Source organism: Corythoichthys intestinalis, chromosome 1 (assembly GCF_030265065.1).
Source record: "Corythoichthys intestinalis isolate RoL2023-P3 chromosome 1, ASM3026506v1, whole genome shotgun sequence".
Lineage (NCBI taxonomy): Eukaryota > Metazoa > Chordata > Actinopteri > Syngnathiformes > Syngnathidae > Corythoichthys > Corythoichthys intestinalis.
This window is the reverse complement of record NC_080395.1, coordinates 4,243,937-4,269,560: the sequence shown is the minus strand read 5'-3', so window position 1 is coordinate 4,269,560 and position 25,624 is coordinate 4,243,937. Positions and strand designations below refer to the sequence as shown.

General features: G+C 39.2%; 1 protein-coding gene and 1 long non-coding RNA gene across 4 annotated transcripts in view; one reads left to right on the top strand and one right to left on the bottom strand.

Moving 5' to 3' along the window:
- Positions 1-25,624, bottom strand: part of LOC130924004 (NACHT, LRR and PYD domains-containing protein 3-like) — a 39,053-nt gene that overhangs the window by 11,342 nt on the left and 2,087 nt on the right. Inside the window, exons 2-10 of one of the 3 annotated variants that reach the window (XM_057850288.1) lie at positions 21,760-21,937; positions 21,398-21,581; positions 18,904-19,206; positions 16,465-18,457; positions 10,161-10,331; positions 9,636-9,806; positions 9,096-9,266; positions 8,546-8,716; positions 8,005-8,175 (exon numbers count right to left, since the gene is read on the bottom strand). In XM_057850288.1, the coding sequence (XP_057706271.1) occupies positions 8,005-8,175; positions 8,546-8,716; positions 9,096-9,266; positions 9,636-9,806; positions 10,161-10,331; positions 16,465-18,457; positions 18,904-19,159 (3,104 nt within the window). In that variant the 5' untranslated portion in view covers positions 19,160-19,206; positions 21,398-21,581; positions 21,760-21,937. Of the gene's footprint in view, positions 1-8,004; positions 8,176-8,545; positions 8,717-9,095; positions 9,267-9,635; positions 9,807-10,160; positions 10,332-16,464; positions 18,458-18,903; positions 19,207-21,397; positions 21,938-25,624 lie in introns of all 3 variants that reach the window. The other 2 variants (XM_057850282.1, XM_057850297.1) reach the window with 2 other exon arrangements.
- LOC130924039 (uncharacterized) lies at positions 13,059-25,001 on the top strand. The gene is made up of 4 exons (XR_009064820.1): positions 13,059-13,181; positions 19,874-19,917; positions 21,287-21,331; positions 21,425-25,001. It is a non-coding gene; the product is annotated as an uncharacterized LOC130924039 (long non-coding RNA).

Sequence of the window (25,624 nt, the reverse complement as noted above, 5' to 3'; positions counted from 1 at the left end):
TGAGTGGGGGGGCGAACGATTCGTTAAACGATTTGTTTGAACGAATCTTTTTACTGAACGAACCGGAATGGATTCATTTACTCAAGTGAACGACATATCCCTTCACTAGTCGCTTAAGATACCAGGCTTTACACCCCTGTACCGGCACGTCGCGACGCCCCGGTTGAACGCCGATTGCCATCTGTCACGTCAGGGCAACGGGTCAAGTTTCGCGTGTTGAATCACATTAAGCAGCAGGCTCCGAGCCGAGCCGAGTCCGATGGCTGGCTGGTACCCTGGTGGCCATTATTCTCGCTTCATCATGCTTTTATGGCTTACGCAATTGGCGGAGTCACTTGTCACTTAAACATGTCGGAAGTAGCGGCAAAGCTGGATCGTTGTGTCAAAATGATTCAATCAAAACTTTTTTTACTTAAAAAAAAAGTGCATTCAAAACTTTTATTACTTCAAATAAATGAGTTCAAAACTTTTTGCTCTCCAAAAAAATTGACACTTCAATAAAAAAAAATATATCTCTCAATTAAAAAAAAAAAAAAATCAAATATATATATATATATTCATATATGTTTTTTTTGGGGGGGAAGGGCAATTTTATTTTTGCAAATGATTTTTTTCTTTGACTGAAAATAGTTTTTTGATTGAAGCAACTTTTCCTGGGATTGAGAGATTTAGACACAAATGTCCTACCCACAATACGGCCCAAACGCAAAAAGGATTACTTTAATCAAAGAAAACAGTTTCAATGAAAAATGAAGTGTTCAAATGCAAATTTCCGAGTTTCAAATATTTTTTCGCATTCAAAAATTTTTTTTCTATGATTGAAAATTTTACATTTTTGATTGAAGTGATTTTTCCTTTGAAAAAAATTTTTTTTTGTTTGAAGCAAATTATTATTTTTTGATTAAATAAAAAAAACACAGCTGTCCTAGCCAAAATGTGGCCCAAACGCAAAACTAAGTTACTTCAATCAAAAAAAAAAAAAAAAAATTCAAAGAAAAAGTTTTCAAATGCATTTTTTGAGTTTCAAATTTATTTTTGCATTCAAACACGTTTTTTTCTTTCTTTTTTTTTTTTTTATCGAAGTGACTTTTTTTCTTTAAATTGAAAATATATATTTCGATTGAAGCGACTTTTTTTTTGTTGTAGCAGCTTTTTTTTTTGCTGTAATAATAAAGACACAAATCTATGGGGTTATATTGCTGACACTATTCTGAGCGAGCAATAATGGAAATTGAGCAAAAATAACCCAGATTTCGAGCACAAAAAACTATATTGAGCGAGCAGTTAAAGATTTTAAGCGAGCAATCGTAGATTTTGAGCACAGAAAATAATATTGAGCAAAAGAAATCTACTCTGTGCCGCTCAATTCCCCCCTCCTGCTCTCGTTACGTATCTCGACTCCGCTCAATTCCCCCGTCCTGCTCTCGCTCCGTATCTCAACTCGTCTGCTCGCCGGTTTCTTTTTTCTGCGCGCTCGCCGGTTTCTTTTCTCTGCGCGCTCGCCGCGCTGACTTGTAGGGATGGACGGATCGATACCAAAATATCGATATTTCGATCCAGTGTATGAAATTTTAGGTATCGATCCCTAAGCAAAAATATCGATATCTGGAATTAATATATTATATTTTCTTTGTCAATTTTTGAGTGTATTTTTGTGGAAACTTTTTGTACTAATTTTCCCTTTCACATTCTACACGCACGTAATCAGTGCACACACATAAGCAGTGCACCGGCGTGAGCTCCCGCCCCCATTCACGTCCCTATCCTGTGTCCAACGGCATGCTTTTCCTCCGCCCCCTCACGCCTAATTTCTTACTTAACCTTTTTATTATTTCTTATTCATTTATTATTATTTCTTGTGAATATATTTTTCATAATTTTATTTTTTCATGAAATGTTTGTCCATATATTTATATGTTACAAACAATTAAATGCTTGATTTCTTATGTTTTGTTGCGACTTATTTTTATTTTGTTAAAGGTCTGTTTCAATTATTTCAAGATCTGTATTTTTTAAATTTATTTATTTTTATTTATTTTCTTTCAAAATCTGTTTGAAAATTGTGTTAGTAAAATAAAATTCAAAAACGGAAAGTGACTATTGATTATTGGATTTGTTTTTAGTGATCTACCATTTGAGGGCGGTAACATGCTACTATTAATTTGTTATTAGATCAAAAATATTTTAGGTAGATTAAAATTTGATCAAATACAACGTGTAGCAGGGAAATGTTCTGTGCATATGAATTTAAGGGTCATGGTTAAAGAGTGAGACTGATTAATCAGTTTGTTGTTGATGGATTGGTTTGTGAGTTTGAGGGAAACTGCTTTGCTCGTTATTAAAAGCAGCAGTTTTCCTTTGCAAAGCATATTTGACACAAAGAGACAAAATAGTTTTTGAGTGCTTAATGTAGTTGTACATTAGATATCATCAGAATGGCTGAGAAAAGCCTATATATATATTAGGGCTGTCAAACGATTAAAATTTTTAATCGAGTTAATTAAGGCTCAAAAATTAATTAATCGTAATTAATCGCAATTCAAACCATCTATATAATATGCCATATTTTTCTGTAAATTATTGTTGGAATGGAAATACAAGACACAAGATGGATATATATATTCAACATGCGGTACATAAGGACTGAATTTGTTTATTATAACAATAAATCAACAAGATGGCATTAACATTATTAACATTCTGTTAAAGTGATCCATGGATAGAAAGACTTGTAGTTCTTAAAAGAAAAATGCAATTTTATATTAAAACCCCTCATAATGTTTTCGTTTTAATAAAATTTGTAAAAATTTCAATCAAAAAATAAACTAGTAGGCCGCCATTTTTTATGTCAATAATTACTTACACTATAAAATCAGTCGCACCCAAGCGCCAGCAGAGGGCAGCAAAACGCCGCAAAACAATTAACAAGTGGGGCTTTCACTCTACTGTCATTTAAATCTCTCTGAGCTGGACAAGTGCGTTAATTGCATCAAATATTTTGACGTGATTAATTTAAAAAATTAATTGACGCCCGTTAACGCGATAATTAATGAATAAGAAATAATAAAAAGGTTAAGTAAGAAATTAGGCGTGAGGGGGCGGAGGAAAAGCATGCCGTTGGACACAGGATAGGGACGTGAATGGGGGCGGGAGCTCACGCCAGTGCACTGCTTATGTGTGTGCACTGATTACGTGCGTGTAGAATGCGAAAGGGAAAATTAGTACAAAAAGTTTCCACAAAAATACACTCAAAAATTGACAAAGAAAATATAATATATTAATTCCAGATATCGATATTTTTGCTTAGGGATCGATACCTAAAATTTAATACACTGGATCGAAATATCGATATTTTGGTATCGATCCGTCCATCCCTACAAGTCAGCGCGGCGAGCGCGCAGAGAAAAGAAACCGGCGAGCGCGTAGAAAAAAGAAACCGGCGAGCAGACGAGTTGAGATACGGAGCGAGAGCAGGACGGGGGAATTGAGCGGCACAGAGTAGATTTCTTTTGCTCAATATTATTTTCTGTGCTCAAAATCTACGATTGCTCGCTTAAAATCTTTAACTGCTCGCTCAATATAGTTTTTTGTGCTCGAAATCTGGGTTATTTTTGCTCAATTTCCATTATTGCTCGCTCAGAATAGTGTCAGCAATATAACCCCATACAAATCTACCTATGTGTATTCGACTATCCTAACGTTAATTAAACTGAGAAAAAGAGTGAACTCTGCTCAGCTTAAAGAAATGTTGTGGACGAAGGTTTACCCCCTTCTTCCCAATTTTTATTTTGCTTATGTGGTCTTAAGCAGCCCAAAGGAGCTTTCATTTTTTGTTGAGTTTGGCTGTGCTTGTGGACAAAAGCAGTCGTGCTTTTCTGAAAGGAAGGCTCTTTTTTTGTTTATTTTTATTATTCCCTGACTAAGAATTTTTGTTATATTTACTTTATTTATACAGACAATTTTGAGTGGTATTAAGACATTGATTTTTTTGCATTCCTGAATAGTTAAGAGATGATTAACAATTTTGTATTTGTGTATGTTAATACACAAATTTGTGTTCAAATATTGCAATTTAAATTTCCAAATAAAATCCAGACATTTATTCTGGAAGTTTTCAAAATGTTTCCTTTGTAGTTTTTGAAAACAAAGGTTTAAATCAGTCTAAATCTACTAGAAATAAGTGAAATTATCTGCCAGTGCTTCAAGTAAATTATAATCCGATTTCCTAAAGAAAAATAGCTAGCTGAAAATAAACTTTACAGACTTTTTTTTTAAGCAAAAAGCTTCTATATTTAATCTTAAAAAAACTTGTCAGATATGTTATTCAATTATATATTGTTCAAAACATTATTTGAAAGCATTTTTTTCTTGATTTCGGGTGAAAAATGTCTGACGGATTTTTGGGCTTAATAAGAACAAGTGGTAATATTTACTAAAGGTAAATGTAAGAATCTGACACATTCATCTGTTAACTAGGCTTTAAAACTCAAAACAAGATGAAGAAAATTATTAGACTAAATTTAAGAAAAACAATCAGATTAACACATTAAGCTGTAAATTTGCAGTGTGTGAGTTAGTGTCAGTCAATACAGATGTACAGTGGGGCAAATAAGGATTTCGTCAACCACTAATTGTGCAAGTTCTCCCACTTGAAAATAAAAGAGAGGCCTGTAATTGTCAATATGGGTAAACCTCAACCATGAGAGAAAGAATGTGGGGGGGAAAAAACAGAAAATCATATTGTTAATTTTTAAAGAATTTATTTGCAAATCAAGGTGGGAAAGAAGTATTTGGTCAACACCAAAAGTTCATCTCAATACTTTGTTATGTTCCATTTGTTGGCAATAACGGAGGCCAAATTTTTTCTGTAACTCTTCACAAGCTTTTCACACACTGTTGCTGGTATTTGGGCCCATTCCTCCATGCAGATCTCCTCTAGAGCAATGATGTTTTGGGGCTGTCGTTGGGCAACATGGACTTTCATCTCCCTCCAGAGATTTTCTATGGGGTTGAGATCTGGAGACAGGCTAGGCCACTCCAGGACCTTGACATGCCTCTTACGAAGCCACTCCTTTGTTGCCCTGGCTGTGTGTTTGGGATCATTGTCATGCTGAAAGACCCAGCCACGTCTTCAATCTTCAATTCCCTTGCTGATGGAAGGAGATTTTTCTCAAAATCTCTCAATACATGGCCCCATTCATTCTTTCCTTTACACAGATCAGTCGTCCTGGTCCCTTTGCAGAAAAACAGCCCCAAAGCATGATGTTTCCACCCCCATTCTTCGCAGCGGGTATGGTGTTCTTCGGATGCAATTCAGTATTCTTTCTCCTCTGTATTTCTAGCAAAAAGTTCTATTTTGGTTTCATCTGACCATAACACATTCTCCCAGTCCTCTTCTGGATCATCCAAATGCTCTCTAGCAAACCGCAGACGGGCCTGGACGTGTACTGGCTTCAGCAGGGGGACACGTCTGGCAGTAAAGGATTTGAGCCCCTGGTGGCGCATTGTGTTACTGATAGTAGCCTTTGTTACTGTGGTCCCAGCTCTCTGTAGGTCACTCATTAGGTCCCCCCGTCTGGTTCTGGGATTTATGCTCACTGTTCTTGTTATCATTTTGACGCCACGGGGGGAGATCTTGCATGGAGCCCCAGATCTAGGGAGATTATCAGTAGTCTTCTATGTCTTCCATGTTCTAATAATTGCTCCCACAGTTGATTTCTTTACACCAAGCGTTTTACCTATTGCAGATTCAGTCTTCCCAACCTGGTGCAGGTCTACAATTTTGTCTCCGGTGTCCTTCGACAGCTCTTTGGTCTTGGCCATAGTGGAGTTTGGAGTGTGACTGACTAAGTTTGTGGACAGGTGTCTTTTATACTGATGAGTTAAAACAGGTGCCGTAACGAGTGGAGCCTCGTTAGAAGAAGTTAGACCTCTTGACAGCCAGAAATCTTGCTTGTTTGTAGGTGACCAAATACTTATTATCCACTCTAATTTGGAAATAAATTCTTTAAAAATCAAACAATGTAATTTTCTGTTTTTTTCCACATTCTGTCTCTCATGGTTGAGGTTTACCCATATTGACAATTACAGGCCTCTCCATTCTTTTCAGGTAGGAGAACTTGCACAGTTGGTGGTTGACTAAATACTTATTTGCCCCTCAGTATTTTATCATTTAGCCTATCAATTAATTACATTCTTATTGGTGAGAAATGTAGCCCTGGCCGCCGTTCACGCAGTCTGTTGGTCTTATCATGTCCCGTCCACAGCAAAAAGTGTACTGTACATGCAGGTTGTGTTGTTATATCATCCCTACCAATATAGAGACCAAAACTACGCTCTTGGTTTTATCGATATGATGTATTCTATTTTCAATCACCAACAGGAACGCTCATGTGCTGGCTGTGACAGTCTTCATTTATTTTGGATGTCGTCAACAAGGACGTTTGTCTCGTACGACTACACTGAGTGAATAGTTCTTTTTGCTAATAATAGCAGTGATTAGGCCTGAACGATATATCGTTTAAACATCGCCATCGCGATGTGCGCATGCGCAATAGTCCCATCGCAAGGACGTGCGATAGTTTTTTCATTTCATTTTTTTAAATCCACAAACGTTTGTTTTGAGCAAAGAGCGAGAAGGAGAGTGCACAGTCTCTCATTCTCTCCAGCTCGCAGTCATCGGCTCCTCCCCCTCCCCTGCTAGAGCGGAGTGGAGGGAGGAGGGGCCGAACAGCAGAGCGGAGGGAGGAGGGGCCGTTTTCAAAGTGAAAGCAAGCAATCAAGCAGCACGTTGAATAGGGAAGACTGTCTCCAAAAGGAGTTTTGGAAGTATTTTGGCTATCGACAAGAATATAAGGAACAAAAAACAGCCCTGTTGACAGTGCCTCGCCATGGTTGCCTCAACAAGAAGTAATCCGTCGAACATGTGGGACCATTTAAAACGCAGGTATCTATGCATTCCTGCTACGAGCTTCCCATCAGAGGCTTTTTAGTACAGGTGGGAACATTGTTACGTGCCAACGTTGTTGTCTCAAGCCTGCAATGTTGGATAAACTAGTAGTCTTGGCCAAAAACCTATGAGACCCAGTTGAGAATTGCTGAGCAAGGAAGGTGGACGATATGCAGACAAATACATAAATTTGGGAGTTAAAATGGTTCTGTTATTCATCAGTTATTTGTTGTTATTCAGTTCAATTATTTACAAGTTCAATTGAGTTTCTGTTTCTTTTATATTTAAATTAACTGTAAATCGTATTTGTCAAATAACTATAGTACAGCTGCACATAAAGTTTTGATACTTAATATTTTTTAAATATTTTTACAACTTTGTTGCAGTTTTGCAGTTCTATATTGTTATATTTTGTGTAAACAACTCAGGGGACTAATGCACTTGCACTTTTGACAGATTTAATATTTAAGTTCAAATATGTTGACAACTTTATTGTTTTACTGAGGTTCTTATTTATTGTTATAGTTTGTGAACAACTCTTATTTGTCATATTTAATATTTTTGTTCAAATATGTTTACAACTTTGTTGTTATTTTACCGAAGTTGTTATTTATTGTTATATTTTGTCAAAAACTCAGGGGACGAATGCACCTGCTCTTTTATTTGTCATTTAATGTATTTGCTGCTGTTGAAGTGTCAAATATTGTGTTCAAGAAATTATCTATTTTGTGCAGACATGGCTTCCTGGATCCCTTCATAATAATACAGCAATCTTAATCATTCACAAATGAAACGGTATTATATGAATACACTGTGGTCACGGTGTGTCATGCAAAGTATTTCCAAACAGCTATTCAAGTCATCTAGTGAATATTTCTTAAAAAAAAAATTTTTTTTTTTTTTTTTGGTACTATCGCAATATAATATCGCAATATATTGCACACCTAAAAAAAATCGCAACAATAGTTTTTTCCAATATCGTTCAGGCCTAGCAGTGATTCTATTGATTGGTCGACCGGAACCACAGAAGATTATGAACAGGAGGAGCTCCTTACTCGAGGGATTCTAAGATGCAGTTTGGGCTGGCCAGTCCTTTGGAGAGGATCTCCACCCCTTCGTCCGACAGATTGTTCTTGCTCAGATTCAGATGCCTCAGGTTGGATGGAGAGCTGAGAACGGAAGCCAGCAGGTGACAGCTGCCTTTGTCCAGGTGACAACGACTTAGACTGGAGCAAACAAGGAGGAGGAAGACGTGAGCCAAACATACAACCTGCTGACTTTAGTATGCTGCTTTGAATAATAATCATAGATTTTATTTCAAGATGACAAAAAAAAAAGGCAAATTACAAAACCTGATCGATAAAACTAATCGTTTTATCGATATAATGGATTGTATTGTCTAGTCATGATGTCACCAACAGGAACTCTCATGTGCTGGTTGTGACGGTCTCTATTATTTTTTGGATGTCGTAAACAAGGATGTTTGTTTCGTAGGACCACATTGAGTGAATCATTCTTCTTTGCTAATAACAGCAGTGATTCTATCTATTGGTCGACCGGAACCACAGAAGATTACGAACAGGAGGAGCTCCTTACTTGAGGGACTCTAAGATGCAGTTTGGGCTGGCCAGTCCTTTCGACAGGATCTCCACACCTTCGTACGACAGATTGTTGTCGGTCAGGTCCAGACGCTTCAGGTTGGATGGAGAGCTGAGAACGGAAGCCAGCAGGTGACAGCTGCCTTTGTCCAGATGACAATCACGTAGACTGGAACACACAGACACGAGGAAGACGTGAGCATAACATAACGCCTGCTGACTTTAGTCCGCTCCTTTGAATAACAATAATAGATTTTAATTCAAGATGACAAATATACAAAAGAGCAAATTACAAAACCCTGTGACAATTCTGAAAAAACTAATCGTTTTATTGATAAGATGTATTGTATTTTCTAGTGATGTTGTCATCAACAGGAACACGCATGTGCTGGCTGTGACGGTCTTTAATAGTTTTGGATGTCGTCAACAAGGATGTTTGTTTCGTACGACCACATTGAGTGAATCGTTCTTTTTGCTAATAACAGCAGTGATTCTATCTATTGGTCGACCGGAACCGCAGAAGATTACCAACAGGAGCAGCTCCTTACGTGAGCTCTTCTAAGGTGCAGTTTGGGCTGGACAGTCCTTTTGAGAGGATCTCCACCCCTTCGTCCGACAGATTGTTCTTGCTCAGGTTCAGACGCTTCAGGTTGGATGGATAGCTGGGAACGGAAGTCAGCAGGTGACAGCTGCTTTTGCTCAGGCCACACTCCATTAGGCTGGAGCACACAGACAGGACGAAGACATTAGAGCGAGTGAAAAATAACGCCTGCTGACTTAAGTCCGCTGCCTTGAATAATAGTAATAGATTTTAATTCAAGATGACAAATAAAAAAAAGAAATTACAAAACCTCATCGATAAAACTAATCGTCTTATCGATGGATTGTATTTGGAGTCATGATGTCACCAACAGGAACGCTCATGTACTGGCTTTGACAGTCTTTATTAGTTTTGGATGTCCTCAACAAGGATGTTTGTTTTCTTCGACCACATTGAATGAATCCTTCTTTTTTGCTAATAATAGCAGTGATTCTATTGATTGGTCGACCGGAACCACAGAAGATTACCAACAGGAGCAGCTCCTTACAAGAGGGACTCTAATTTGCAGTGTGGACTGGCCAGTCCTTTCGAGAGGATCTCCACCCCTTTGTCCGACAGATTGTTCCCGCCCAGATTCAGACTCTTCAGGTTGGATGGAGAGCTGAGAACGGAAGCCAGCAGGTGACAGCTGCCTTTGCCCAGGCCACAGTGACGTAGACTGTAGAAGACAGGCAGGAGGAAGACGTGAGCCAAACATAATGCCTGCTGACTTTAGTATGCTGCTTTGAATAATAATCATAGATTTTATTTCAAGATGACAAAAAGGCAAATTACAAAACCTGATTTATCGTTTTATCGATATGGTGGATTGTATTTTCTAGTCATGATGTCACCAACAGGAACGCTCATGTGCTGTCTGTGACAGTCTTTATTAGTTTTGGATGTCGTCAACAAGGATGTTTGTTTCGTTCGACCACATTGAGTGAATTGTTCTTTTTGCTAATAATAAAAGTGATTCTATTGATTGGTCGACCGGAACCACAGAAGATTATGAACAGGAGGAGCTCCTTACTAGAGGGATTCTAAGACGCAGTTTGGGCTGGCCAGTCCTTTTGAGAGGATCTCCACCCCTTCGTCCAACAGATTGTTAAAGCTCAGGTCCAGATGCCTCAGGTTGGATGGAGAGCTGAGAACGGAAGCCAGCAGGTCACAGCTGCCTTTGTCCAGCTGACAATCATGTAGACTGGAACACACAGACAGGAGGAAGACGTGAGCCAAACATTAAACCTGCTGACTTTGGTATGCTGCTTTGAATAATATTCATAGATTTTATTTCAAGATGACAAATAAAAAAACAAAACTATGACAAATCTGAAAACTAATCCTTTTATCGATATTTTGCATTTTTCAAGTGAGGATGTGAGCAACAGGAACGCTCATATGCTGACTGTGATGCAGTCTTCATTTGTTTTGGATGTCGTCAACAAGGCCGTTCATCTAGTCCCACCGCGATGTGTTTTGTTTGGGTTTTTTTAATTCAAGATTGTAACTCGGAATTTCCACGAATTTCGACGCATTTGACATTCCTCAAAATTCTGAATTTGCAAGTGTTTCAGGATGAACTTCAGGTCAACATTTTCTTTGCTGCCATACAGATATCAATAATTAGTTGGAGCAAAAGATAGATTGAAATTGGGACTGGCAAGCAATGAAAAATGTTTATCTCAATGAGCAGCATGAAATCCTTGCAATGAATCACACAAAACCATCATCAAATCAAAAGAAAGCAAGAGACTCAGGAATATAGAGACCTCTCGAAATGCGTCTTTCCTCTCGTCCAAACAGCTGCGAGACAACTTCGGCACCAGTGCCAACCATTTCCGGTTTCCTAACGCTTTCACTCCCAGCCGTTTTTCAGAAGACATCGTCTTCTGTTCATTTGCAATGATTTTGGCTGACTTGTCAAGCACTACAGAATATTGTGCTTGATGGCTACACAAACATTTTTTTTTTCTTCACAAAAGGTTTTGACTCTTTTCCGTTCTACAGTGATGAGCAGTTGAAGATCAGGAGTAATTTCCTTTTTCTATACGCCTTTGGTAGCGTTCTGGAGAGCTGCAGATTCTGTTCAGTTACAAACAGTTGAAAGTAAAGATGCACGATAATGTCGGTTACCGATAATTATCGGCCGATAGTGGCAATTATGACGTCACTCAGATAACAGATAAAAAAAAAAAATTCAACCGATAATGGAATCCGATATTTAGATACTTGATTTAGCCTCCAATTGTGCGCAGTCGAAGCAGTTTTGTCCAATTCTGCACCGCCGCCTCCTCAACCCCTCCTCCCTCGGAAGCCCCTGATGCATGAGTGACGCGACATGGTTGAGGTAGTTGGATGTCGTGGCGGCTCTTTCACCAGCGTAGGTTGATTTTTCCGTGTGTGAAACAAACGGCGCTCTCGCCAATTGCAAAAACATGCACTGCAGAAGTTCCACGAGGCGGAAAGAAAGTGTCCTCATGTAACACCACTAACCTGATCAGACATTTAAAGATGCATCAAAAAGATATTTGGAACGAATACGAGGCTGCTGCTAGCGCGAAGGCTAAAGCGAACGTAAACAAACATAAACTAAGCTAAGTTACGGGGCTTGTGACGATCGAGAGCCGCTTTTGGCAGCTCGGTCTCGGGCAGCCCCGCCCCACTCATCTCCGGTTAAACTCATTAAGCGCCACGGCCAGACTGAGGCCTGGCGCGTGTGCTCATTTGGGGGCCGGACGGACTGAAGAGCACAGGCGGGAGGAGGTGCCAGGCTCGGTCGGACGAGAGACGTTTTTTTTTTTTACCGAAGTGACCCGAGAGCCAAAGCCCCTGATGAAAAAATAACGCAGTTTATACTGTACGTCCACCATTCTTCGTGAAACGCATGCCGATCACATCAGTTTCATCACGGACATTTGGACCCGTGACGTCAGTCAAGTAAGCATGCTTATCATTCCGGCACAGTGGTTAGATGATCATTTCAACATGCACCAAACCACACTCACAAGAAGTCAATCAGTCAGTGATGCATTCAGTACGCTATAAATTTACGACTAGGCATGTGCCAGTATGAGATTTTGACGGTACGATAACCTTGGGCAAAAATACCGCAGTTTTACAGTATCACGGTATTGCAATTATAGCTCCAAAATGTGTCATTTTGAGATGTATGGGTTTATTTTTAAGAACATATTTGCAAATTGTTACATGAATAGAATGTTAACATGAATAAATAACATATTTTAAATAAAATTAAAATGAATAGAACTTATAGACTATCCACAGGCACAGCTGCGTTTGCTCAAGATTTGAGCAAGAACAAAAATAATTGCTATTTAAAAAAAAAAAAAAAAAAACCTCTTCTAAATAAAATAAATATTTACTGCACAACTTTTTTGTTTTTTTGGAGGGGGCAAAAAGCTCAAGTAAAGTTTCGCCATTTTCAGCCATTGTGTCAACTCCAGTCTACATGTCATGCCTTTGTGTTAAAAAGACATAAAGTTAATAGGTTAAAATATAAATATTGTTGTGTGATGGTTTCATCTAAAAAAAAACATTGGGAGTAAGACCTGTCCTTTTCCAGCGAACGTGCATTTTTGGTTAGGGCAAGATCATCCGTCGCAATCAGCGATCTTTGACGCTATTCTTTTTTCCTTCTGTATGGAGAAAAACACCGGTGACCTTTTTGTGTCCCGCACTGGTTCCATCATTATTAAATACACATATATATAACAAAGGGCCTTTGGGCTATGTGTAAAAGTACAACTGTGTACTAAAGTACAGTGAGTTCCTTCCTTTGAGAATGCCTTTATTACAACAACTGCCTTCGACAATAAAGAGCCTAACCATGATTGGACACGACAATAAAGAGCCCAACCATGATTGGACAGGCAGTGTGTCTCCTGAGATCACGTGACATATGCCTATAAAGAGCCTAATCCCGGGCCACACTTTAGGGTCGGTCGTAGGATTTCACGCGTAGTCGCTCGGCCGGAGCTCCTTGATCGCTCAAACCAGGAACGCTGCGTGGCCCTCCGTTCATTGTCGACAGGTAAGAGCTTGATTTCAATATCATGGAGGAACTCATTGCGCTTTGGTGCGGGGATATTTTAGCTTCGACAACTAAATGATCTAGCGCCATTGTTATGTGTGTTGATGTGTTTTTAACTGCTTCGTAAGGGTTTTTTGACAATTCAGACCTAGCGTTTTACTTATTCTTGATTTTGTTTCTGCTTGCTTTTGTGGGATTGTAATCAATTAAGCTTCATTCATTCATTTATTTGCAATTTCTAATCAATAAACATTGTCTGTTAAGCAAAAGTGTGCCTGTTGCTTACTCACTGCGAACCAGCTACGAAATTTCTTTCATCTTCCATAAAAAGTGTGATCCGGAAATTTCGTAAAAAATTTCGTAAAACACCTTCATTCAAGCTTGTTTCCCAGTGGCCATGAGATTTACAACCCTGACGAAGTTGCTCTCCCAAATAAGACTAGGCTAACATTTTCTACGGTATAACGGAAAATTTTAGTGGTTTTGAAACTGATGTTTTCATACCACGGTAAACCTTGAAACCAGTAACAGGCACGTGTCTATTTATGACGTCTTCATCAGATCATTTTTCTTAAATCTAGACAAATAATTTTTTCTCCATCTTGTTTTGAGTGTGAAAGACTAGTTAATGGATGAATGCGCCAGATTATTCCACTTACAGTGCCTTGCAAAAGTATTCGGCCCCCTTGAACCTTGCAACCTTTCGCCACATTTCAGGCTTCAAACAAAGATATAAAATTTTAATTTTTTGTCAAGAATCAACAACAAGTGGGACACAATCGTCAAGTGGAACAAAATTTATTGGATGATTTAAACTTTTTTAACAAATAAAAAACTGAAAAGTGGGGCGTGCAATATTATTCGGCCCCCTTGCGTTAATACTTTGTAGCGCCACCTTTTGCTCCAATTACAGCTGCAAGTCGCTTGGGGTATGTTTCTATCAGTTTTGCACATTGAGAGACTGACATTCTTGCCCATTCTTCCTTGCAAAACAGCTCGAGCTCAGTGAGGTTGGATGGAGAGTGTTTGTGAGCAGCAGTCTTCAGCTCTTTCCACAGATTCTCGATTGGATTCAGGTCTGGACTTTGACTTGGCCATTCTAACACCTGGATACGTTTATTTTTGAACCATTCCATTGTAGATTTGGCTTTGTTTTGGATCATTGTCCTGTTGGAAGATAAATCTCCGTCCCAGTCTCAGGTCTTGTGCAGATACCAACAGGTTTTCTTCCAGAATGTTCCTGTATTTGGCTGCATCCATCTTCCCGTCAATTTTAACCATCTTCCCTCTCCCTGCTGAAGAAACGCAGGCCCAAACATTATGCTGCCACCACCATGTTTGACAATGGGGATGGTGTGTTCAGGGTGATGAGCTGTGTTGCTTTTACGCCAAACATATCGTTTTGCATTGTGGCCAAGAAGTTCAATTTTGGTTTCATCTGACCAGAGCACCTTCTTCCACATGTTTGGTGTGTCTCACAGGTGGCTTGTGGCAAACTTTAAACAAGACTTTTTATGGATATCTTTGAGAAATGGCTTTTTTCTTGCCTCTCTTCCATAAAGGCCAGATTTGTGCAGTGTACGACTGATTGTTGTCCTATGGATAGACTCTCCCACCTCACCTGTAGATCTCTGCAGTTCATCCAGAGTGATCATGGGCCTCTTGGCTGCATCTCTGATCAGTTTTCTCCTTGTTTGAGAAGAAAGTTTGGAAGGATGGTCGGGTCTTGGTAGATTTGCAGTGGTCTGATGCTCCTTCCATTTCAATATGATGGCTTGCACAGTGCTCCTTGAGATGTTTAAAGCTTGAGAAATCTTTTTGTATCCAAATCCGGCTTTCAACTTCTCCACAACAGTATCTCGGACCTGCCTGGTGTGTTCCTTGGTTTTCATAATGCTCTCTGCACTTTAAACAGAACCCTGAGACTATCACAGAGCAGGTGCATTTATACGGAGACTTGATCACACACAGTTGGATTCTATTTATCATCATCGGTCATTTAGGACAACATTGGATCATTCAGAGATCCTCACTGAACTTCTGGAGTGAGTTTGCTGCACTGAAATTAAAAGGGGCCGAATAATATTGCACGCCCCACTTTTCAGTTTTTTATTTGTTAAAAAAGTTTAAATTATCCAGTAAATGTTGTTCCACTTCACGATTGTGTCCCACTTGTTGTTGATTCTTGACAAAAAAATGAAATTTCATATCTTTATGTTTGAAGCCTGAAAAGTGGCGAAAGGTTGCAAGATTCAAGGGGGCCGAATACTTTTGCAAGGCACTGTATTTGAAGCAAATATTACTATTTGTTCTTATTAAGCCCGTACATCTAAAAACTTGGTCATTTTTCATCAAAATCAAGAAAAAAAATGCTTTCCAATAATGTTTTGAACCATACCTATTCTTGAATAAAGAACATCTCTGACAAACATGTTTTTTAGGATTAAATATATTAATGTATTGCTTAAAATAAGGCTGTTAAGCTTATTTTCAGCTAGCTATTTTTCTTATTTCAAGAAATGTAAGCGAGTGAAATGTACTTGAAGCGCTGGCAGATAGCTTCACTTATTTCCAAAAGATTTATACTGAAAACATGGGAATTTAACTGGTTTTAAGGAGGTGTGCTTTTGCAATGTAGTAATGTTATATATACATGTTAGGAATGCCTTACTTTTAAAGGCATTTTTGTGCAACATAGGTATTTACTCTGTAAGTAATTGTTGCCAAAAGTTTACCATTACACAATGTCAGACAATCTGTCATCATTTAGATGTTGGAATTTACTACTTGTTCACATTTGATGGTGAAAAAAAAACAGCAAAAAAAATTCAATTTTTACACAGTAATATTTGCTCTTGTGTATACTTTAAAATTTTACATATAACGTTTAATAGAATTATTGGCTTGACATTATCGATCATCGGCTGGGACGAGGAGGAAATTGTCGGTTATCGGTTGAAAAATGTATTATCCTACATCGCTAGTTGAAAGGACCGGAAGGATTGTTTCTATTAGTCTTTGTTAGCAAACCTAAGTGCTCCCAAAAAATGTACAAACACGTCTTTGGGAGTGAATGCGTTCATTTGCTTTCTTTTTCAGATTTGTTGTTGGATTCTGTGATATGCAATTGTTTTCAGATTTTTTTTTTTTTTTGCCCGTTTTGTGATTTGCAGTTGTTTTGTTTTGTTGAGTCATCATGTTTTGTGACTAGTTGCACTTGTTTTTGGATTTGCCATTGTGCTTTTGGATCTTTCCTACTTCAAAAAGACTTTAAACCACGCACCTTGATCGTTGAGAAGCCTTGACCACCACCAACAGCTTCTCGAGCCCCAAAGGCGATGCGGTGTATCTATACAGCTGAAAGACCTCCATGGTTTCGTCGTCTGTCAGTAAAAAGAAGGCCAAGGCTGACCACATGTCATTTGGCATTTTCTCCCAGTCAATATGGTGTGAAATATTTTTCTTTATCTGAAACTGCTTCAGCAAAGAGTCGTCCTTCAGCTCGTTTAAGCAGTAGAACAAGTTGATGTTCTTCTCTGGAGTGTTCCGTTTTATCCTCTCCTTGATCAACTTGACTGTCTTTGACTTGTTTCGCCTGCAGTCCTGAGGAGCCTTCAGCAGTTCCCCCACTAGTTCCTGGTTGCACGGCAAGGAAAGGCCAAGGAGGAAGCGGAGGAACATGTCCAGGTATCCTTCACTCTCCGAGGCTTTCTGGAGAGCTGACCGGTGAACCTCAGCGATTTTCCAATCCCCTTCATCTTCTGTTTCTTCTTCCGATTCTTTTTCTCCATCTTCTGATTCTGTTTCTTCTTCTGATTTTTTTTCTCCATCTTCTGATTCTGTTTCTTTTTCTGATTTTTTTTCTCCATCTTCTGATTCTGTTTCTTCTAATACTTCCGATTTTTCTTCTTCTTGGAAGACACACTCCAGTGCCTGCTCTGAATCAACCAGTATGTTCTTGTTGTCATGGAAGAGGCAAATCATCACGTGGAATGCGGCAAAATACTCCTGGATGGTCAAATGGACAAACTGAAACATCTTGCCCTGTTGGTTTCTTCTGAGCGGACGGACCTCCTTAAACACCTCAGTGAATATTCCGGAGTGTTTTGCGGCTTGGTTGTAATCAAATCCGCTTTTTGCTAGGTCCTCCTCGTAGAAGATCTGTTGCTTACTCATTGTGTGGTGAAACGCCAGCTTTGCTAGCGCTTTCACGTAATCAGCGTACTCGGTCGTCTGTCGCTCCTTGGACTTGTCCAGCTGGTTAAAAGCATACTCCGAGTACATGTCTGTCAGCGTTGTGGGAAGCTCTCCCTCCTTCCCTTTGTCCAAATGATCCTGAAGAACTGTAGCGGTGAGCCAGCAGAAGATGGGCAGGTGGCACATGATGAAGATGGTGCGAGTTTTCCGGATGTGCTCAATGACACGCTCCTCATTTTGAAATTTTTTCCTGAAGTACTCCAGCCTTTGGGAATCATTGAATCCTCTCACCTCTGTTCTGCTGTCGATGAGGTCGGAAGGGATATCGCGGGCCGTCGCGGGCCGCGTAGTGATCCAAACCCGGGCGCACGGAAGCAGGTTCCTCTTGATGATGTGCGCCAGGAGTATCTCCAGCGGGTAGGCCTCCGTCACGTCTAGGTCTACTTTCATCTCATTCTTCAAGTCCATTTTGAACTTGCACTCGTCCAGTCCGTCCAAAACAAACAAGATCTTGATCCGGCTGCTTTCGTAGTCCCGTATCCCGGACTTGTGCAGGTCGTCTAATATAATGTTCAGAGTCTCCTCGCTCATGTGCCTGCTCTCACAGACGTAGCATCGGATGAGCTTGGCCAGCGTAAAGTTTTTCCCTTCGTCGGTGTTCAACTCGCGGAAGGTGAAGGGAAATATGAAGTGTACGTCCTGGTTTTTATTCCCGCTGGCCCAGTCGCACACAAACTTTTGAACCAGGAAGGTTTTCCCGATTCCCGCGAAGCCGACGGTGAGCAGTGTGCGTATCGGTCGCGGCTGTCCGTCATGGCTTTTGAAGATATCGCACGGCAGGATAGACTTCTTGGCCGCCGCGGCACGCGTCTCCATCTGAAGGACCTCGTGTCGCTCGTCGGGCCTGACGTCGGCCCCGTAGGTGACGTCCAGATCCGTGTAGACGTCGGCCAGAGGCTGCTGCTGCCAGCGCTCGGTGTTGCCTTCGGGAACAAAGCTGTATAAACTATGCAGCTTTTCTTGCAGGTCTGCCTTCAATCTGTCAATATGATCATCATCATGGACGGAGAAGACGGCGCCTGCAAGAGAGCAGCGGTGACCCATTATGGACAAAAAAACAACAACCTCGCAAACAACCCCAGGGCACACAGCCACCAGAGACATGAATGCATAGATGATGAAAGTTCATCAGCTAAAAGTCTACCTTGCTTTTGTGAAATATGAGCTTAAGAAGTGAAACTGATGATTTTTTTAGGAGCTCTACATCCTGCTTTACAAAACAAACAGGCTTTCCAAATGTCTTTGGCTTTGATCAAAACTGATAAAGCTCCGATTGTCTGCCAGGGCAGAAGGAGCACCCGGGGGAGCATTTGAGAATGGAGGCTCAACTAAATCAGTACAACCTGAGGTTCATGCAGACCAGAACAGAATTTTAGGACAAGTAATTCTTACTCGTCTCATGGTTGACTTCCACAGTTTCTAAGTCACCGGTGTTCTAACCCCTGAAGCTACTTTGGGGCCTAACCTTTTATTTCCAGCACGTTGCCACGCAACTTCTCGGCCAAGTTCTTGTTACCAATCTTTTCCAGAATTTTGATGGTCTCCTCCAGAGTATTCTCGCCGTGCTTCTTCACCAGCGCGTTAGCAATGTTCACCCGGCGGGGGTTTTCTTGTACGCTTTGAGGCAGGTCCGAAAAGAACTTGAATTCCTCGAAGTCGTCCTCCCCAAGCTCCTTCAGCGTTCCCAACAGCAGCTCCTTCCACTTGCTGTCCAGAGCCATCCTTCCTTCTTGTCAACACGTGAGCGAAGTGGCCGTCTCTCGGATATCTGCGGACAACAACTTTTATTAACTTGAGCTCGTCAACCATTTGAGTGATGTGACCAGTGGCATTTCTTGGGTCTCCAAGCAAGATCTCTCTGGGGCCCCTGTCATTGCACGCTGCTAAAAAATGTGTTTTTTGCACACATCAATAAACAAGAAATAAGTAAACGATGTATAAGACCTCATCAAAAGAAAAAGTTGGTAGACAAGTTATATAAAACATTTGATAATATAAACCATTAACATAAAAAAATAGACTTGCTTGGTCTGGCTCGGCTAGTGCAAAATCCACAGAAGAATGGCAGCAACGTAACATTTAACTAACTTTCACAGTATCCACAGGTACACTGATTTTTTAAAAATTGCTTGCGAACATTTGGATTGTTCAAAAACATCCACAAAATAGACCAGATCCAAAGATCAGCCCAAAAGGATTTCACATCATAATTCAACATGTTTTAAGTTTAAACGTTCTCCTTGGTACATATACAGTGGGGAGAACAAGTATTTGATACACTGCCAATGGGAAAACCCACTGTATATACATATATATGTATGAAAATGTGTTTGATAGAACAATATGTCTATATGCTGCCATTGCAGATTCATGGCGCATTAAGCCCCCAAACTATTTTTAATTTGTGCCTTTTACCCTGGAAACCCTCGTTACAGACATGGCGAAACCGCTTTTGTGTCAACCCAGCCATAAAAAGAAGGTAAGTAACTATATTTATTAAACAAAATGTCTGTCATTTTTAGCTTTGAATCGTTAATTGATGTCTAATATTTTGTTTAAAAAAAGGAAAATAAACAATTTTAAAAGAATTATTCACTCGCATATTTTAATCTTTTAAACAAATTACGTCACACTGAAAAAAAAAATGGCGTCACGGATATCTATCTCATAACTATCGATTCATTGTATTTTTTGTTATTGTGGCATTTTCCCCAATATGTTATGATACGTTATGTTATGAACTCACGTTTATATGATCACTTGTTTGCATTATGTAGCCTTTTGTCTTCAGTCAATGCAATAATGCATTCACATTCAGGTTAGTTTTAACATATACCATCTGGTGTCACAGAAGTAAGCCCAGTTATCTTAAAACTTTGAAGAAGACAAAGGAGTCACAAGACTCCCCTTAGTCGACTCATGTCTTTGATCATCAAATAAGGGGAAGTCAGACAACCCCCAGAACGCTTGAACAATTGTTTGAATGATTCAAGTAAACACCCGATAAATTGGAGTCAGACTCTGAAATGTCTGTGCCTCCTTCATTATGGCTACGTCTACACTAGGACTGATAATTTTCTCCAGGGTATTTTTCCAACTATTTTTATACCTGTCCAGGGGCGGACTGGGACTAAAAAGTAGCTCTGGACTTTGACTCTGCCCAGCCCACAAGAATCGCTATACGAAGGGAAACACAGACCCCCGGGGGCATGCCTCCCAGGGGAGAATTTTTTTTTTTTTTTTTTACATTTTATTGTAAAATGCATCAATTTCGGGCACTTTGAGAGAAAAATTAAGAAAATGTGTCTAGACTGTTACTGTCTGACCTGGGGCGCTCAAAGTACTGCAAGGCTGAACTGGGGTTGGATTCATTTTCTGTACTAGCTCTATGATCAACCTGAATAAACAAATGTAAGAATTTATTTTTCAAAGCAAGTTTTACGTGTCCAATTGATTATAATATATCTCTGTCTATAAAAGGACTTCATTGTTAATGCCATAATTCAGTGGTCTCCAAACTATTCCACATAGGGCCGCAGGATTTCATTCCAACAAAACAAGACAACACCTATGCACCAATCTGGTGTTTTACAAGTGTAATCAGTTGATTGCAGTCAGGTGCTGCTTGTTTTAGCAGAAACTTCATCGGTTAAACTGTCGGTACTCGATCGGTTGAAACAAAATCCCAGGCCCCACAGCGGCCCTTGAGGACCGGTTTAGAGAGCCCTGCCATAATTGATCTTGCCATACAAAAAATAAATTTCAATGAAAATACAATAAACATTTCAAGACACATCCTGTATACATAAAGTATGTAAAATAATTGACCTTTTACGGCGCTTTTACAGATGTCAAGTGACTGATAGGGCCAGCATAGGATTCACGGAAGTTAGGTAGTACCTGTGTTTACCGTAATAAGGACACAATCAATCGATTACAGTAGACAACAATTCACCTACCACTATCTCTTTTTTCTTCCGTTGCAGTTTCACCTCCAGAAGGATAACTCCTCTTCATTTTTTCAACCAGACATGATGGGAAGTCACATACATAAGAACGGGTGTAATTCACATGATGTCATACCCTCTTCAGGGTTTGTATCCCTCTGTGAAACTCCATCGAGTTTATATGGACCACCAGGATCTACTAGGGAAAAAAAAACATTCCATTTTCAAAAGGTATGAAGATGATGAATAATTTCAACAAGGCAATATGTTGTCTTGCTAAATGTATACATATTTCGAACGGCACAAATGCAATTAACATTTCTAGATGAGGTGGGAATGGAAGCGAAGTAACGCTAATAATTCCAGCAACCTACCTGTATGGAAAGCCTATCCGGTGTGTTTGTGTCCGATACAGATTCATTTTTTGCTTCGATACAAATGGAATCTTCTGAATTGTACCGCCTTCTTGGGAGACTAACGGTGTACACTTGCTTGGGAAACTAACAGGTCCAAGGCACGGATACTCGTTAGCCAGTTTGGGTTGATTATTGTCTGAAAACACAGGACACAGATTAATGGACAAAAGAAATGTGTCGTCGTTGCAAGAATAATCCAATCATCTTTCTTCATCCGCGAAACCGTCAAACCCATCTAAGAACACTCCCAGACACAAAAAAGGAGAACTGTGTCAAATTTTGTCAAAATCTGCATAGGCAAAAAACATGCGAACCAAAGGCGTAGGTTTGGATAGGAACGGTAGGGACATAACACTAGCAACTTTTCAGAATGCTCAAATTGTCCCCACCAATTTTTAAGCAACCTTATTTAGAGTATATTCAGTTCAGTTATAAGTTATATAGATTGTCTTCCCATATTTTGTAATGTTAGGATTTACCCTACCATTGTTAAGTGAATTATTTTCATTATGTTCGGACTAACATTTGCCCCTTTTTAATTGCTGGATGTACCAGTCCATTTCCCCTCCTCAAACGCACCTTTGATTGGCTGATGACTTGCATCCATTTAAAATGTATTTGTATATTTTATTCATTTTATTTGTGTTATACCCTGACCCTGATTCATTTATTTAGACAGTCAAAGACAAATGTTTATATATTTTTTTGCATTCCAGGATGGTTCGAGATAATGAGCAAGTTTGTATTTATCATTTATGTTATTATAATGTCAGTTATGTTCAAATATTGCAATTTAAATTTGCTAATAAAATCATTTTTGGAAATTTTCATAATGTTTCTATAGTAATTTTGAAAACAAAGGTTTTAATGGAACACTGCATCACCTGAACCAACACATATGAACGTTAGTATGAGTCAATACAGATTAATTTTCTTTTGATCATTTAGCCTATCAATTTATTTGGTTCATCTTCATGAGAAATGTAGCCCTTTCCCCCGTCGACCCAATCTGTTTGGTCTTATTAATGTCCCGTCCCCAGCAAATGTGTACATGCAGGTTAAGCTGTTATATCGTCCCTACCAACGTTGAGACCAAACTTAGGCCCTTGATGCAAACACCCACACACACTCATACACACTCACACAGTTCCATTTATATATATGTAGTGTAAGTATAGATTCATTTGACTTTAGTTTTATTATGTATTGCACATTATATGCACAAAATACATGTGTGGCCACTATTTGTCCAGTGATTAGCCTGTGTAAAAATAATTTGACTGCAAAAAATGACAAGAACTATGATCTCTGTAAAGTGTGATATCGCCTATCCCTACCTCCCAGTCAAAATTAATTGGTCAACTAGTGACGTCAATGGCAGCCCACGAGTCGTCTGCTACTTTTTCAAACTGTCCAATGACTCGTGTGCATACTTTGTATGTTCAACCAAGGGCATAGGTTTGCATAGGGACAAAACACTAGCAACTTTTCAGGATGCTCAAATTGTCCCCACCAACTTTGAAGCAACCTTATTTGCATAATATAATGTGTTCAGTTATATAATAATGTGTTCAGTTATATAGGTCATTTAGATTGTCATCCCATATGTTGCACGGTAGAATTGACCCTACCATTATTAAGTGAATTATTTTCATCTCTTTCAGAATTACATTTACCCCTTTTTCACTTTCTGAATGAGCCAGTCCAGGTTTTTTCCTCAAACACATGTTTTATTGGCTGATGACTTCACTCCATCCTTATGCACTCTCTCTCACAGTACAGAATTACGTGACATGCCTTCTCCGCCTGCTTCGAAGAGGAGGGATATTAGAAGCTTTTTTTTCCGGCCAGCAGTTACTGTAAGTAATGTCAAAAGTGAAAAGTTGGGAAAGGCAGCACTAATTTTGCTAATTAAAGTGCGACCTGCATCACAGTTTAGCATTAACATTACATTAAACTGTGTGAACTTTCCAACCTGAGTAGGGAGAAGCAGTGTTCTCCTGTATGTGTATTTTACTATGTTAACAATTAAACTGAGAAATGTAGTGAACCTCTGCTCAGCTGTAAGGAATGTAGTGGACCAAGGTTTACCACCTTCTTCCCAGTTTTCATTTTTACTTTGCTTACATGGTCTTAAAGCAGCCCAAATGAGCTTGCTTGCTTTTTTTTTGTTGAATTTGGCTGCGCTTGTGGACAAAAGGAGTCGTGTTTTTCCTGAAGGAAGCCTCCATTTTTATTTATTTTTGTTATTCCCGGACTAAAAAGTTATTTTGTTATATTTTATTTATTTAGACGGACAATTTTGAGTGGTATTAAAACAAATGTTTATGTTTTGCATTCCTGGATAGTTAAAACATGATTAACAATTTTGTGTTTCTTTGAATGTTAATACACAAATTTGTGTTCAAATATTGCAATATCAATTTGCTGATAAAATAGAATAAAGTCGTTTTAGAAAAGGTTTGAATCAGTGTCAATCTACTAGGAATAAGTGAAATTATCTGCCAGAGCTTCAATTTTACTCGAATTCTTGAAATAAGGAAAAATAGCTAGCTGAAAATAAGCTCAACAGACTTATTTTAGGCAAAAAGCTTCTAGATTAAAAAAACAACAAAAACAACCTAGTTTGTCAGAAACGTTGTTAATTCAAGAATAGGTATTGTTCAAAACATTAAAAAAAAAAAATCTTGATTTGAGTGAAAACTAGGTTTTTTGGAGTTAATGAGAACAAATGGTAATATTTACTAAACGTAAGTGGAACAATCTGACACATTCATCTGCTAACTAGCCTTTAAAACTCAAAAACAGAAAATGATTCGACTAGATTTAAGAAACATCAGATTAACACGTTATACTATAAATTTACCGTGTGAAAATTAGTATAAATCAATACAGATTTATTTTTGCATTTATCATTTAGCTTATCAATTAATTAGGTTCTTATTGGTGAGAAATGGAGCCCTGACCGCCTTTCACACGGTCTGTTTGGTCTTATAGGGAATGGGACGTACTACGTCATTGTTTGGACCCGCCTCCATGCTGGCAATATAATTCACTTCCGGGCCGGCAGAGTCAATGCGGATTGTAACGTGTGATAGTGCTAAGCTAACTCTTTCGGTGTTTTAGAAAGAAAATATGGGTGCTTTATTGTTGCGTTACCGGGTGCAACAGCGTCTCCTACGACAAAAAAAGGGGTGAGGAAAAATGGACTCACTTTTCACCGTTTTCCTGCATGGAGGACCAAATATCAGATCACGAAGGTACGACGGATGGCTGGATTGCAGCGGTTCGTCGGAAAAGCATTTCTTATGATCATATTTCTGCTGGAATGAGAGTGTGTTCCTGTCATCTCTACTCTTGTAAGTTGAACGATTTATCCACTTTTGGTTTCAATACGTTTTTGTTTTTTTACACCGTTGTGTAAATCTGCCTCGGTAGCAATGCTCGCCTACTACGACTCCCCTACCTGTTGTGTTCCTAGGTAAACCTGCTGACAACACATCCCGATTGGTCACCATCTCTCTTCTTGGATCATTTGACAAAGAAAATTTGTTCAATGGAGTGGTTCCATTTGTCCTGTGTCGGACTCAAACAAGCCCCTGCAGCAGACGCCATCTGGGTCTGCCCTTCTCGTCGATGAACTGCGGGCTTTTAACTTGTGAAAATGCAAGAACTTTAATGCACATATTTATTCTGCCTGGCTATTTAACTATGGCCAGTGACGTTTTTTTTTTTTAACCACTTTGACAAAGACACCTTTCATTGTAATGTTGAATTTATATATTCTATTATTATTTTTAAATTATAATATTCTTATTTGCAC